Here is a 16,297-nt window from a genome sequence, read left to right as displayed (position 1 = left end):
TTTTTTAATGTTTAAAAGCGCCTTTCAGAGTTCGACCGTGTTGGTTAGCCCATGGGGCTGAACAGGCCCCTCAGCCGCATCACTGCCAACGAGCGATGGGGCTTTTTTTTTTGATTCCCCACCACACCGGATGGATAATCTCACACTTATTACCCCTCCATATCACACACCCCGACTGAACGAATCAGTCCCCCTATGGTGAGTGTGTGGCAGGTGGTGCGATTTGGCCCCCCGCCCAACTTTTGGCCCTCGTGTGCTGATAAGAGCTCAGTGTGGAAAATCAGACAGCGGCGCTCTGGCCTTTCAGAGGCGAGCAAGAGAAAATGAGCCATGAAGGAAATCTGAGGTGATTATCTTTATTATCAACCAGGGGTGTAACTGTGGAAACAGGGACCCGTGGGGGGGGGGGGGGCGGAGGGAGATGCACAAGCTGCTCCTTCTGCCTTGCTGATTGGCCCATACACGCTCTTGTAGTAATTAACATCTGCACATGCAAACGAGTGCTCCAGCAAGGGAAATTTGGCAGGCGATCCTCACCTGCACCCTGCATCTGAAAACAGGAGTTTGTGCAGGTAACACACACACACACACACACACACACACACACACATTTATATTCAGAGTGCGTATTTGAATGTCGCGGCACATTTGCACAGGCGGAAAACACTTACACCTGCACTTTTGGAGGCATGGTTGGCGGACTGGGCCACTGGGTGCCGGGATGGTCGCCACCAGCTCTGGTTTCTGCTGCGCGGTGCTAAAAAGGACGACAACAGGAAGCTGAGCCGCTGATGGAACTCCTCATCTGCTGATGGGGACCTCGGCATGAAAGCGGAAGAACCGGCTGTCAGCAAAACCCAGCAGGGTCCCTTTCTCGTTTTATTTGTGCCTAATTGTGAATCATTTCTCCCCAACGTGCGCACGCCCGGGCTTCTTCAGCAATAGTGCTAATGCTGCTAATGTCGCGGCAAAAAACAAAGCAAGTGCTTACAAACACGATTAAAGTCGAGCTTCAAGTATCGATTAAACCCTTAAAAACTCATTTCTTCCTCTGCAGCCTGAAAATGGCTCGTCCGCATTTTTACTCCTGGACGTCCCAGACCTGCCGCTGTGCCCTCGTGGGATTTATTGCATCATCTGGCCTTCCGCTCCGACCACGGCAGCAGGTTCTGCCGGGCGGATGCGCGGGCCGGTGCTTTTGCCAGACGACGAAACGAAAACCATGAAGGTCTAATTGTACAAGCCGATGTTCCGCATGAAACCGACGTGTTAATGAGGTCGAAGATTTCACTTTCAAGGCAACAGGAATTAATTACGTCCCAACCCAGGGGTACGAGTCGAACAGCTCCAAATCACAGCAGCCGTTCTAGCGGAGCAGTTCTGCAAGGTCACATGTTACATGGGACCGCCTGCGAGCCTCAAGGACCTCCGGATATTACTCTGGAATCTGTAGGTTCACTGTTGGGATGAGCCAGAACGTGAGGAACGAAGGGAATTCTGGGTGGAGCATTAAACATTGATGCTCCTCAAGGTCGAACCCGCCAAAGGAAACATTCCTCACAACAAAAGACGAGACGATCGAGTAATTAAGAGAGAGGTGGGGAGACAAGTGAGCGTCTCCACGAGGAAGAGCAGACGCTCCTCTCCGCTTTGAATTCTTTCACTCCAACTCGGAAAACAATTATCAAATCAAATCAATCTTTATTTATAGAGCGTCTTATACAATCAAAATTGTTTCAAGGCGCTTTCCAGAATCCCAGGGCCTGACCCCCGACAAGCAACAGTGGCAAGGAAAAACTCCCCTTTAACAGGAAGAAACCTTGAGCAGGACCAGGCTCATGTAGGGGGACCCTCCTGCTGATGGGGGGATGGGGGGGGGGGGGGTAGAGAGAGAGGAGAGGAGAGGAGAGGAGAGGAGAGGAGAGGAGAGGAGAGGAAACCATGACCCAGTGGGGTGACAGAGGCCTGTCAGGTGATCATGTTTCTGGACCCCGGCAGCCTATAGCAGCGTAGCTAAGATGTTAACCTATTCATTAGACGACCCCCTAAGTGTGATAATTTGTCTGTCTATAATAGTAACTGGAACTACAGAATTAGCAACAATAAGCTTTTTCAAAGAGGAAGGTTTTAAGCCTGATCTTAAAAGTAGCATGTATGAATTATTGAAAATGAAGGAGCGCCCTGACGTACGCGGGGTGGCTGTGAATGAGCAGAGTTCCGAGCAGAACGCACGACTCCTCCGGAACCGACAACAAATCCAACCGCACAACTTCAACAAATGACACCAAACATGAGTAGGAATGTTGAAGAAGAGGAACGTTTTCCCAGCAGGAAGTGGTCGGGAGAGACAGAACCGTGCAGAGAGACAGGTGTCCCCCCGTCCCAAAACCTGCAGGTACCACAGCGGGTTTGCAAATCGCTGCCGACATCCCATTTTGTGAATTTATATTAATTATTTCAGAATTTGTCTCGTAATCCAGGCTGAGAATCCCGACCAGAACGAAAGGGATGTCAGCTTTATGTAACTACTTGTAAAGGCATTACGGGGCGTTAAGTCTCGCCACGATTTGAATTGGTCTCAGCAGTACAGGATTAGAAGCAGCAGGGATTAGACCGTCCCCAGAGGGGATCTATAGGAGCAGGGGTGGCCAAGGGAGCCGGGACCAGGAATAAACCATCTACGGCGCCATCAAGCCGGCACAAAATGGCCGCCGGAGATGGTGAAACTGAATAAAACCGCCTCATTCTGAAGTCAAACGCCCCAAAAGTGGACGTTTAACAGTGTTTATTATGCGTCCTCAGTCCTGGTTTGTGACATCTGAGTCCCGAAGCCGTTTTAATGCGTCCAAACACAGGAAGTGGGGCATCAATCGGCCATCAAAGGCCGTTAGAGCGTCTGTAGTGGCAGACAGACAGCCTCGCCCCAGCACGCCGGGACGGCGTCCTTCCTCTGGGACAGGTGATGGGGGACGGGGAGGGGTAGGGGGGGGCTTTAGTGCCCACGGGAGACTCCAGCGGTGAGAATGAGTGAAAAGATAAATAGCAGAACTGCCCCATTATTGGGCTTTAGGCCTGTGTGTCCCCCAGTCAGGGAAATAAAACAGCAAAGATCCTGTCCAAAAGAGAAGATATCACGTCCCCCCCATGTCCCCCCACATCAGACACACAGTCTGAAGGAAGGGAAGGGAAGAAGGGGCAGTTTAATGAGGGAAAGAGGGGCCGTTTAACAAGACACAGGTGAGACTCATGAGGGAGGGAGGGGCAGTTTAATGAGTGAAAGAGGGGCAGTTTAACAGGACACAGGTGAGACTCATGAGGGAGGGAGGGGCAGTTTAACAGGACACAGGTGAGACTCATGAGGGAGGGAGGGGCAGTTTAACAGGACACAGGTGAGACTCATGAGGGAGGGAGGGGCAGTTTAACAGGACACAGGTGAGACTCATGAGGGAGGGAGGGGCAGTTTAACAGGACACAGGTGAGACTCATGAGGGAGGGAGGGGCAGTTTAACAGGACACAAGAAGAGAATTAAACACAATTTAGTTTTTATATCAAAAGAAACAAGTTACTGCAGCCATTAAATGATGATTTATGATCATTTTCTCTTCAGCCACTTTAAGTTGTGCTTCCATTTTGTTTTTCTTTATATACAATCCTAAAACTAGACGTAGTTGTTGGAATAAAGATATTTGCTTTTAACAGAAGGATCAGAACAGATTTTAGTTTTAAATACGTTTCTAAATTGTCATCTTGAGTATTTCCTTCTTTCTAACCGAGTCCATATTTTCTTTGGGTTAAAGTAGATTTCTGATCACTAAATGAGTGAAATAACTGCAGTCAGGTGAATTTTTTGTTTTTCTTTTGCTCCTGTGCACAAAAGAGACGAACTTGCTCATTTTGGCTTTATGCAATTTCAACCAGCAAAGTTTATTTATATATAACAACAGTACAAAGTGGATCCTTGGCTTGCAAAATAGGTGTGCTTCATATTTACATTAGGTACACAATAATATATTATAACAAAACCAAAGCAAATAAAAAACAAGAGAACAACCTATTTAAATACTTTAAGTTTCTTACAATTTTCACAACACTTTTATAAAACAAGAAAAACAGACAGCCAATATTATTATTATAATTATTATTATAATCATTGTCATCATCGTTGCCAGGTATTTACTATTTTACAGAACTCCAGTGTCTACAAGGGTTTGTGTACAATGTGTTTAGATGGAAGGATACTTAGGTTTATTGATATTCGAGGATAATATTGATCAGGATTTCTCCGTCTGACACCATCAACCAACCAAAATGCCGATGAAATGCTTCGTTTCATGTAAGGAATGACACATGCCAATCAAAAGCACATCGCCGTCTCTGCGGCAACACTTTCAACTGAGAGGTTGTTTTTTTTTTTAAAAAGTGCACAAAGCATCTTCCACGAGCAATCGGCTGGAGCTGAAGGAGGTTGTGTTGAGAGCCAAACGGGATTCAGAAAAAGTAAACGCGCTAAACTGAATCAAATCTGCCCAAGAACAAAAGGGAAAAACAAACTCTCTGTGAACAGAAAGGAAAAAAAATCTCTTTCACCAAAAAAAGGTGCAATAAGTTGTGATTGGAGACGCGGACAGATGGGCTGCGGTTCTGCCGAGTGACGGGTCGATGCAGAACACGAGGCGGAAGCAACCGACGGGTTAAAAAGCATGCGAAAAAATAAAATAAAAAAAGTCACGCACGACAAACAGAAACATCCTGATACAAATCAAATCAAAGCCACTTTCCACCAATTTGCGCGCTTCTGGTTACATTTGTCACGATTTTGAATACAAGCAAGCTCATCGATGTGCTGGAAAGACTCTAAAACACAGACGTTATATCCTTTGCAAAAAGGAAAAAGGCATTTAGGTCCTGTTAAAATGATAAAAAAAAGCATTACTCCATACAAGCAATGTGAGGTATGATGAGGATACAATTCTATTCGCTGAATCTGGGAAGACACCTTCATCAAAAGGAAGAAGCTTTATGTTTTGTATTGGTAAGTGCGCCGTCGTGTACCTGCAGGTGATTCTGAGGGAGGGAGAAGGTGCTTGTTCGGATGACAGAAGGACTTTCACTACTTATCCAGGCAGATTGAGAGCTTGTCAATCATCACCTCATCTCACTCGTCCGGGTGTGATGTTTTTTTTGCCTCTCTTTCCATCTCCTGATCACACTGTGCTCAGATCAAAGAGCGGCTTCAAAGTGGGAGCAGGAAACGAGAGCTAAAGGGGCTCCTCTCTCTTTCTACCCCTCCGCCGTTCCTCGTTTCCTGACACCTCTTCAAACAGCCTTGGCGAGCCGAGTGCTGAGCGAAGCGACGCCTGTCCGGGCCAAGCTGTACCCTCTTCACCTCTCCTTTTACTTTATTTTGCAAAAACAGCTTTGAGAAGACTGGAGAGAAGAGCTGGAATGGTCGGGGTTGCTAAGGCCACAGAGAAAAGAAGCACCTTTTCACCCTCTGGTGGTGTTTGTCGGGCTGTCGCTGCACGGTGGGCCAGAACACCGTGCACACCGTCCACTTCTACCTATTTTCAAGTACGTAAACAACAAGCAAACATGGATCTGAGAGGAGGATGAAATCAGCCCCCCACAGGGTGGAATCTTCTATTCTTGTTTTAGCTGGTTGAAAGGTGACATCATGCGTTTTGGTACAAGGTTTGGTAAATGCATTTATACGACACGAATGTATTGGCGTTTATGTGTTTTTCCTCATTTTCCGTTTCGGAACGCGCCGTTTTATCAACTCCCTCCAGCTCTAAACACCAAATGGAGCCCGTTTCTGTTTCTGTAAAGGATGAACCGAACGTTTGGGAGTGACGGGTTCTTTTGGCACTTGGTCACATCAGACCCACAATAGTAGCGAAGCTTCTGACTGTCTGCGCTAGGATATGGTTGGTCGCTGGGCAGGATCCGCTCATCTGGTCCCCTGGAGCTGGCACAACTGATTGGCACTTAATAAAATCAAGGATGGACCCTGTGAAGACTTCATACGAGTGACAGCATGAATGCAAAGAAGACAAAAGGTTCACGACGGAGGAGATTGTGGTGCAGAATCTGGACTTTATGAACTGGTGTTTGTACGACCTCGGCGACGTGAGAACTGTCCTGTGACGAAGGCTAAATTAATATTTTGGAAGCAGTTGGATGGGGAGAGGTCAGGACGGACAAAAAGGCGTCACTTGATGAGCTGCTGCAGATCTCCGGAGCTTCAGTTCAACTGAGCTCCTTCACATTTGCAAAACCCAGAGGGACACACGGAGAGACGGATAGAAAAACGTTTGTACATTCACATACACTGACTGGCAAGTATCAACGGTACGTACACGGATGAGCCCGATGCTGCGGCGGGCGCCGGACATCAGAGCGGTGCTGATACTTCGAGTTCATCTCTAAATACACGACAGACTTCATCACGTCGTCCTGCGTTCAGGTGCAAGCATGCTGGCAGAGCCGTGACCTCCTGGACGCTGAGCTCCAGCTTCCACGGTTTCCTGTACACTTCTGATTGGATGAAGAGCGGAGGAGTCCAGGTCATGTGACAGTTTGAGGACGTGAAAGACGACAAAGACCGTGGGCTGCTGTCCTTTTTTTCCTTTTTTCAACACGCTTCAGTGATGCAGTTTTGCACTTCTCATGTGACATTTAAGAGATTGTGAGCGGATATTTAACCTGCAACTGATAATCTTCAAATGTACAAGTACAAAAATAAAGTTTGTGGAATTTGCCTGCTAACACTGCCGTCCCGCATGAGGTTTGCTTCCTGCAACGTTAAATAAATCTCTATCTCAGCCTCAGATGAGCTTTCCCGCAGAATGGAGAATAAATCTATTTCTCCGTTTGCTCTCGCTGTCCTGCAGAGCTCCTCAGCACATCGCAAACGCACACTCATGCACACACAAAATACTATTTCCTGCCAAAAGAAAATGTCCTTTGGGAAGGAACAAAAATAAATAAATACAAGCCGTGTTTTTTCCTCCTCTGCTGATGTTCCTTCCATGTGAAATGATCAGCTCTGAGTGCAGAGTCTTTATTTTGGTCTGCTGGCTGCTGAGTGGTGCCATCATGGAAGGAATTTGGCTGTGGGTATACAGAGGTCTCAGGTCCGGTTCATGGTTCCAGCTCCCGCGGTGACCTTTTTTTGGGAGTCTGTGCCAGTACTTTGGTCCTCTCTCTCTCTCTTTCTCTCTCTCTCTCTCTCTCTTCCAACAGAGCAGAGGGTTTCTTTCAGCTCTCAAAGGACATGGCTGAAATGAGTTGCTCCACCTTGTAGGACAACCGCTGCTTCCTTGCCTGTTCCTCCTGCTCCAGGGCCATCGTGATCTGTGTAGAAGACAAAGCTGTTGAAAAATACTCCCCAAAAATGCTACTGAAGATGTGCATGTCGTAAAGACGCGTTTGAAAAACATCATTTTTTGTTCAGCCCTCTAGAGGTCATGGTATGTATAACTGGGTGTCATCTGCATAAAGTAATTTCTTATAATATTCCTGAAATACAGAGGTGGAGGAAACGGCTTCTGTCCCTGCTGCGAGTCTCTCCTCTACAAATCTGATGACCTTTAGGATAAACCCCAGCTCCCTGACTGTTCTTTCTGGGTTTTTTCTTTCAGGGGCATCTCATGAAACACAAGTAAAAATTACATCAGTGTTTCCGTCTGTGATGATGATCAAGGAGTGTTTGTCTATTAGCCTCCCTTGTTTTATCAGCTGAACCCATTTCTTGTAAATTTGGCATTTGTCAAGATGGGTTTAAAAGGGAGCCAGACAGACTCTGGCCTTCATCCTTTCATCATTTCTGCCTTGTCAGAGTGAATCTATGTCAGAGTGACACCAACACACGTGACAGGCGCCTTTAATAACAACAGAAAAAAAGCATAAAAACACGGACGGGCTTGTATCAGTCTTTGATATGAAGCTTTATCTCCAAATGCTGCAGCCTTTGTCGCCATTTGTCTGATCGGAGTTTCATATTGACACGAGGCTCGGATGTGATGTTTCCAGGCAAAAACTAATTTGAACTCTAAAAAAGAGACCAAGGTCACTCCCAGGACTGCTGTGACTCTTTATAAATGCTGCGAGACACAAAGGCACCCTGTGAAACACGGCAGCAATCACCAGCAGGAAAGGCTCGAAAATGAGCCGTGTACATTGGGAAAGAATTGTAGAACATCCTGCATCTCCCAAACATTTCACAATTTTCCATCAGCGCTAATCGGAACAGAATTGGTCATTTCCACGCGCTTCAGGCAATCAGTCACACTTGGCCTTGATTTTAAGGGCTCGGCGGCTCAACAAATGTGAACTTTTTCTTTTTGACGTAACGTACGCGCCATCTTTCGGCACATCGCTGCTTATCTGCCCACTGACCACCCATTTACCCGTCTCTGGAAGGCTGACAGCGACAGACAGGTATTTCCATCTGACCTAATGGCCATCTAATATTAATCCTCCGTGCTGTGCACGCTGGTGCTGCACCCAACGCCATCTTTTGTTTAACCAGGCTCTGTCCTGGGTAGCGTGACCCATTCTGTTCTTGGAGAAGAATGCGCGGCTCTCAGAGCCTGGCTTGTTCGCACTGCAGACTGGGAAACAGCAAGTGTTGATGGAGGTGCAAATTGAGCGTGCTTGCGTGCAGCATGTGTGCGAACAGACAGCTACAACTGCAGAGACAGCAAAAACGAGTGCATGAGATTCACAGGGCGCAAACGGAAAGCTGACTGGGTAATGGATAAAAAAAGAGAAGGAATGGACTGGAAGAAATGAGAAAAGAGGGAAGAGAGTGGAAAAGAGAGACGCCGCAGTCCAACACACGGTAAAGGTCAGGCTAATGCCTCCCAGAGGAGGAGCTGACATTAGAGGCAGAATGTCTTCTTCTAATGTGCTTTCTCTCACTTTCTTCCCATCTCTATACTTCCTTTTTGTGTTTATACGATCTAAGGGCCTGTGTGTTTCCCATGATTCTGAACAGATAGAGCGGACATCCCAATCTCACTCAGCACACACGGAAGGACAGAGCAGCATGCCGAGAGCTTGTAGACATTCATTTCCACTCTACAGATCAGACACGCTGCCTTGTTACGCTCCAGTCTCACTAGACCCTTGGGCTTTGGGGGCGTCTACTGAAGACCTCACTAACCTCTGACACTACTGAACAGTCTGGGAACACCAGGAGCAAAACATACACCCATCAAATCCCGAGGCACATAGGCACCATGCCTTTTAATCAGTTAGTAATCATGATATATGGATAATTAGTGGCTGATCCACTCAAACAGCATCAGACCCTCAGTGTCTGCAGCTTAAATCTCTTTGGTGTAGACTGGTTTTACAGGCCCTGTTGTGCTAATGCTATTGTGCGTGGGGCGTCAAGCACAACTGTCTTGATGCACGTCGTGCTAAAGCGATTTACCTCCTCGCTGTACTTGCTGATGTAAGAGTAGATCTCATTGAGAGCGCTGAGCATGTTGAACTCTGTTGAGTGGAGTCTGGCCTGTTCAGCCAAATAAGCATTCATGTCCTGGTCGCTAATCGCTGGCAGCCTGTTGATGTCAGCGTAGTACCTGCAGGGAACAGTCAGAGGGCAACAGTTAGCACGACACGCAGAATCATTTAGCCTGAGATGTGAATTCTTTTTATGGTGGATGTTGTCGCAAAGCCACTCATAAAGGGCTGCAGCTGTGACTCAACATGAGAAGTAAGGGTGAGAAATATGTTTGCAACTTTAAAGCGGATACAAAAATGATGTGACGGAGAGGATCAGTACCATGCAACAGCTCCTACCTCTCTACCCAGCTCTTGTAATTAGGAATATCTTTAGCGTAAAGCAGCTTATTGGATGGAGAGTCTTTGCCCAGGCGGTGTTCTGAAGTGGAGCAAGAATCCATGAACGTCTGAGCCACCACAGATAGACAAGCATCGGTGATGCTGCTCTTATGGATGTCGAAGACAAACTGCGGGTTCTTGATCACGTTCACCCAGAAACGCAAAGGAAGGCTGGAGGAAGAGGACAGATAATCAAACAGCTGTGTGGTCACGTCTGCGCTGCAGAAGCTACTGTCGAGGTCCAACTCTCACCAGTTGCTTTTCCAAGTGTGGCGCACGTCGGTGTCATGAATCCCGTGTCTGTCTGCCTGCTCGTCCAGGAAGTCAAACATGTATTTGATGGCGAGGGGCAGAGTGCTTCCTCGATGAACCGTGCTGAACAGCGTCTCGAAGAGGTCATCCACAAATTTTTGCAGCGTTCCCTGGGACAGTCAAAGGACACAGACGTTAGCAAAACTGAATCACACGACGGCAGCGAAATGCTAACACTGAGGCCAAAATGCTGGAGCACCTTTGTAGCTAGCAGCCTGGTCAGATAAATCTCAGACACCATCTTACTACCCCGGTCGCCTTCCTTCTGGTCTCCGTGTTCGTGGTTCTTCACTAGATGCCACACCTTCACCCCACTTTCTAGATCAGGCGTGATCATGGGTGCACGTGATCGGAGGCTGTCGGGGCTGCCCGTGTAGCGGAAAGAAGAGTCTGTCCGGGACAAAGGGAAGGACTTAGAAAAATGTCTGAGTTTCTCAGTCTCACGAAAACAGCACAGATGCCTGAACGATTGAAATTTGTAAGGGATTACATTTTCATGTATTTACTTTTGTTCACTCAGATCCAGTTTAAATCACAATGTAGTTTCAGTTAGGTTCACGGTGACCATCATTAACGCTGCTGCCGGTTCCCCTCACGGTTTCTGTATCAACATGGTTTGATAATTGTTTACAGTTTCCTTTTTTAGACTCTCATTCATGCTCTATTTCTCTTGCTTCATTATCTTGCTATCATTACTGAACCCTTAATTGGCTTTTACCTACAACACTGGAGCGCCGCTGTGTTAAAAAGCATCCCTGTCACACTCTAATCTGTGCATCAAAAGATGACTAAATTGCTAAGCAGCGAGGCCGCCCCCTTCATCCATACATCCTTCTCATCTCTGCTGTTGTGTTTCTGCCTCCTTGCTCGTCTTCACTCGGTCTGAATGATGGCGGTTTCACTTTCTCTAATTAGCCGACGTCTCCTGGCAGTTGGGCTCTGGGGAGACTCAGGATCTGAGGAGCTCAGTGAGGATCCATCTGACCCAGCTTCAAAGGCCAAGGTGAAGAAAAGCCTTTTTACTGCCACTTACACTTTTCAAATAAGCCCAACCTGCACTTTGAGAAGGGCCACTGGGGACGGGGGCTTGAGAACGGCCTGCGTGTGCCTTCGACAGTGTGGACCGAGACGCCACATCCCAACCACGCACCTTTAACTCTGTTTTAGAGCCTGCCTACATTTCCCCATTTCTAAGCAGCATGACTCTTAATCAGGCAGAAGGAGGAAGTGTTCTGCCCATTTGGGGGTGGCAGCAGTTTAAATTGAGGCAAGATGTTCACTGTTAAATTGGTACAAAACCATCAGCCAGTATCGACATGCATCCGTACATGCTGTGCCAAAATGTAACTAATGAGGCTCATGCCGACAGAAGTCTTCCCTCCGCACACGGACACTCTGGAAGTTTGCACGGATGTATGAAGATGCTGTTTTTTTTCTATTTGGGATGCGTGTTTACGCTCTGATTTGGCCGTAACAACTTCCTTATCGTCTCTTTTTCTGAGGTACAGCTCTCCCACAGTAACTGGCAGACAACTGTTCTGGTGCGGCATAGACACACACACACACACACACACACACCCAACACACACACACCACAGGTATGTATGTTGCACGAGGGTGCATGCACGAGCAGGCTCAGGTGTGAAGGAACTCGAGCCTGCAGCACAGGACGCATCTTTATTCCAGCAACGTCGTGGGTTGAATCAAACAGTCGCCACGTCTCTCCCTCGTGTTCATTACGTTCACTGTCTGTTCCTTCCACTCTTGCACCACCCAACAGAGGTTGGACGTCAACAGCAAAGCAAGCGGCAGCGCACACGGTTGGAGAGAGAAAAGGTTCTGAGCAGCTCTGAGCAGACACGGCCCATTGCTTTGAGGAAAGAGACTTTCAATTTGTTCTCACTGAAACAACGCGGGGAAAAAAGAGCATTTGATGTGCCTGAGAGTCGTCAGGAATACATTAGCATGGCATCAACCCCTGAGTAGGTAAACACAACATCCCACAAGTGCTTCATTCACTGGACGTGGTGGAATTCTGGAACCGCCGAGCTGCTGCATGACTCACCATATCTGCTGATGGAGGTGCGGGACATGCTGGCTGAAGATGGGATGTTGTATGATGACGTCTGTTTGGGCACCAACGCCACAACGCAGCGGTCTGACACCTGTGGACACAGCAGAACACATCTCTGCTGAAAGCCTACTAATGGAATGGCACCGAGGGGTGAACAGGTTTGCATTTTGTTTCTCTCTCTCTCTCCTGTCTCCATCCCGCTGAGGAAGGCCGCACACGCCGCACATTAGCAAACCACCCGTGGTAACTTTTACACAAGCTACCGTCGTGTCTGAGCCACGGCCACATGAGCTACGCTGCTTACAAACGTCACGTCATCTCCTCTACAGACATTAGAGACGTGATGGAGGTGCACGAAGGAGGCGCCGACCAGAAAAACGAAGACTGTCAGGAAGAAAGCGAGAGCCTAGAAGACCGAATGTCTCGTTTCTTGTGCGCTTCACACCGTTAAAGAAAATGAGGTGCTCGGGTTTAATAATAGCATTAGAGACTGGCAGTCAAAGAGAAAGATGAGCAGCGGAGGTTGTGTAAAAGACAGCGTGAATAAGAGACAGACACGAGGTTCATCATTTCCCTCCTCTGTGGTTTGTATAGACAAAGGGCTCTTAGCCCCCTGTGATGTGCTCCAGTCACTTCACATAAGCTGCAAACAACTGATGCGGGATACAAGAGAAAGGGCTGTTTTAAAGCTATTTTTAAAACAGAAAATGAGATCTTTCAGCAGCGTGAATAATTCATCATGAAATGGCAATTAAGCTATAATTAATCTTTGAAATGTGGGGACTGTTGGTACAACAAAACACAGCATTTTTGCAGAGATACAAAACAAAATTAGTAGTTCTTTTCTCAAAGCCAAAGCAACAAACAGCTCGTTGGCTGGCATTTATAAACCACCCCGAGGAGGGTTTCTGCTTCAAACCCAGCAAAGGAAAATGGATGAGACTCCAGTGGAGGATCAACAAAAAAGGACAAATGCCAGGCGCCAAAATAAATACCTCAAAGAAGCTGCAGACAGCACAGAATTTGTCTTTTCATTTGCTTCAGGAGGAACAGGAGCTTTCTCTTCGCCTGCTGGGAAATAAGCCTGTGGCTACTTCAGGGGCCTCTCATCCTCGCTCCATCTTGCCCTCCCCCTTTTCTCCCAGTCTCTCCAAGTAGATTTCTGCACTGCTTTTAGCCTGAGATGCCATCTGGCCTCTGCCAGTCACGCTGGAGCAACACTTGAAAACTGGACTGGAATCTGGATGAACGCCTCAAAAGGGCGACTCTGGTGTGTTTCTCAACCCAACCCTTCACCACGTCAAGGAGCTCTCACCTTCCTGTCCCTCATCTCACTTCTGTTTCATTCATCTTCTTCTTCCCGGAACTAATTTCTGCGCTGGCTCCTGCAGCGGACCATCTCTAATACACCTACAGTAGACTTATGGGAAGTTGCCTCTGCTCCTGTGATACATTTTCTCTGAGGAGCATGAAATAGCCTCTGCCCCCTTCTTTCCTTCACAGCTCCCTCCATCTTGCTCTTTTTTTCAGCTTTTTCATGGCTGACAGAGAAGCTAAAGCATAGATTGGTCCTTGTGATAGAGTAAATGATTGAAGGTGTGCAGATTCCCCCTTCAGGGATTATCCAGTGTGGGGCTGATAGTGGGCAGGCGTGATAAGGCCTGTGGACGCAGCCAGTGATAAGACCTTCCATTAGAGGCTGCAGAGCTAAAGAGGCAGCAGAATCTTTTTTTCTTTTTTTTTTGCACAGCACTGGTCCTAACCTGTCTGTCCCGGATCTCCCGGACTCTTGCCCTGGGACCACGATACCTATCGTGCCTGTCGATGGTGCCCAGGGAGCTGAGAACACACACTCATATTGGCACTTCTCAAATAGAAGCATGGATATTTGGTGTTCAGGTGCTGGTTTACTTCCCTCCAGCCACCCAAGACACTTTTCAAATGCCGACTTGCTAAGACATTTGAAAGAAACAGCCTTTTAATGGCTTGGATGTGTTTAATCCCTTATACAATTAGGAACCCAGGCAGTCACTACAATTAAAAGTTATTGTATGTCATAAAAGTAAGCTCAGTGTGAATCATTAGAAACAATGAAGGTTGTGACACCTTCAGTTCAGTATAATGTCTTAAATAAGAGTTAGCGAAGCTGCAGCCTTTCAAAGAGCCTCTTCGTCTGCCTTCTTCACACATTTGCAACATGAGGGAACCCCGTTTGTGTGTTTGCCAGAGCGCTCCGCACATACACAACTTTACATTTCATCTATGCAAAAAGAACACAAACACACCAAAGTCGGAGGAGCGGGGTGGGAGGATGGGAATTTAGTCCCCGGAGTATGAGGAAGCAGAAGAAAGACTCTGAACTCATTTTTAACGTGCATTTGTGTTTAATTTTGGCATAGCAGGGAACTGGGATAGTGTATACTTCCGCATCCAGGTTATGTAAACCGGTATTTCCCATGTGGCAAAGGAAATAGCCAGCAGGGATTCTTAGGATTCTGTGAGTTCCATGAATTCCAATATCTCTGTCTGGTGCCTGTGCCTCTGATCTGGGAGAATTAGCAACGACTCAAGGTGATGCTCACAAACGCGATGAATACTCCAACCCCCCCACATCTTGCTTTTCCCATATTTAGCTCCAAGTGTTTCCTTCCCTTTGGGGCCTAATGAGCTGGAAACCCTGGTTGTGATTGGCGGCCAGATGTGTCGTTGCAGCTGCCTGTGCGACAGCCTGGTGATGCAAATAGAGCCTGCTCGCATGGCTACTGCCTCATCAAAACTCCCCAAAGTCCCGCTCTGCAACAACACCAGTGTTTTCTCTGAGCTGTGCTGCATCAGAGCTGTGATCAATAGCAACCTGTGTTACTGGTGTTACACGGACACCAGTGCTACCGTCTCTCACATCCACCATGGCTGACACAAAGCGAGAAAAAGAAATATGAAACAAGACGCTGGAGCCAATTAAGGTGTGGAAGCAACGAGATTCCGCCACTTCATTAAGAATTCAAAGACTGTGGAGACCAGAGTCACTTTGGGAACTGGGGAAGAGACACAAAACTGGTGAAACTGTGAAGAGAAAAGGTGAGAAAATGAAGGGGACGCCGAGGAGGACAGCAGACGGGTGTGAATAGAGGTGAGACAAAGGGGAAAGAAGCAGCGTGGTGCCAAACCGTGGGTGAAGGACACTATGAAGTGTGCCTTCTTCTAATGACTCCTACATCTGTTCAGCTATTATGCACGCTCTGCTGGGGCAGGGGTTGAAAATGAAGTGGGAACGTTTGAGTCTCACCAGTCCCCGTTCCCAAAAACTTCAGAGTCGTTGTTTGGGAGGATTTTGTCTTGTCTTCTCACATTATAACCCCTGAATCTGGGGTGGAGAGGCCCCATGACTGCTGCCGCATCTTTGTTTCCGCGTGCTAACATCACGTCGATACGAAATCCTTCATTTCATTGTGACGGCCTGATCTCCTTCCTGTCTCCTGTCTGTTCTGAGGATGCAGCTCTGGACACACTGGGGATTTTAATTTGTCAAAGTTTCACTCTGTGCGACTTTATTGGTCCCTTCTCCATCTGTCTTTGGCTACAATTCTCTATCTTTTGATATAAATTCATAAATTCACCCATTCATTGTGTAAAAATGCGAAACTCCACTTGCGCCCACTTCATGCCCTCTTTGACTTGAAGCCATCAGCCAAGGATGTACACAGGACCCTAAAATTACAGGGTGTGAATCGAGGTTGTACATGTGAAGAGACAGAGAGGAGCTATCAGAGCAGGAATAATTGTAGAAGCCGACAGGGAAGCGGGAAAGAATATGTTGTCCTCCTGAGTGGAGCGCCTTTCTCTCTCCAAAGAGGAGGGAGAAGTGTCACTGAGATACTGAGGGTTCATCTCGCCTGCCACCTGTATAGTAATTGTCCTCCATTCTGTCACCTGGATTACGCCAAGCGAGGACATGCAAATGAGGAGCTGAAAATTGGCTGCCTAAAAGTCAAGAGCGGGAAACATCAAAGTTTGTCAGGGTATGTGGAACCATTTCCATGACAAAAGCCAGATCA

General features: G+C 47.3%; 1 protein-coding gene across 3 annotated transcripts in view; it reads right to left on the bottom strand.

Annotated features, from left to right (window-relative positions):
- Nucleotides 1–3,889: 3,889 nt before the first annotated feature.
- The window catches only part of plxna2 (plexin A2), a 132,371-nt gene continuing 119,963 nt past the window's right edge, over nucleotides 3,890–16,297 (bottom strand). For 2 of the 3 annotated variants that reach the window (XM_029833484.1, XM_029833483.1), the window contains exons 27-32: nucleotides 12,234–12,333; nucleotides 10,368–10,558; nucleotides 10,109–10,278; nucleotides 9,815–10,027; nucleotides 9,444–9,594; nucleotides 7,241–7,357 (exon numbers count right to left, since the gene is read on the bottom strand). In XM_029833484.1, the coding sequence (XP_029689344.1) occupies nucleotides 7,262–7,357; nucleotides 9,444–9,594; nucleotides 9,815–10,027; nucleotides 10,109–10,278; nucleotides 10,368–10,558; nucleotides 12,234–12,333 (921 nt within the window). In that variant the 3' untranslated portion in view covers nucleotides 7,241–7,261. Of the gene's footprint in view, nucleotides 7,358–9,443; nucleotides 9,595–9,814; nucleotides 10,028–10,108; nucleotides 10,279–10,367; nucleotides 10,559–12,233; nucleotides 12,334–16,297 lie in introns of all 3 variants that reach the window. The other variant, XM_011619284.2, reaches the window with a different exon arrangement.

This window comes from Takifugu rubripes, chromosome 3 (assembly GCF_901000725.2).
Source record: "Takifugu rubripes chromosome 3, fTakRub1.2, whole genome shotgun sequence".
Taxonomy (NCBI): domain Eukaryota; kingdom Metazoa; phylum Chordata; class Actinopteri; order Tetraodontiformes; family Tetraodontidae; genus Takifugu; species Takifugu rubripes.
Note: the sequence above shows the minus strand (reverse complement) of the source record. Positions and strands in the feature narration are given on the sequence as shown.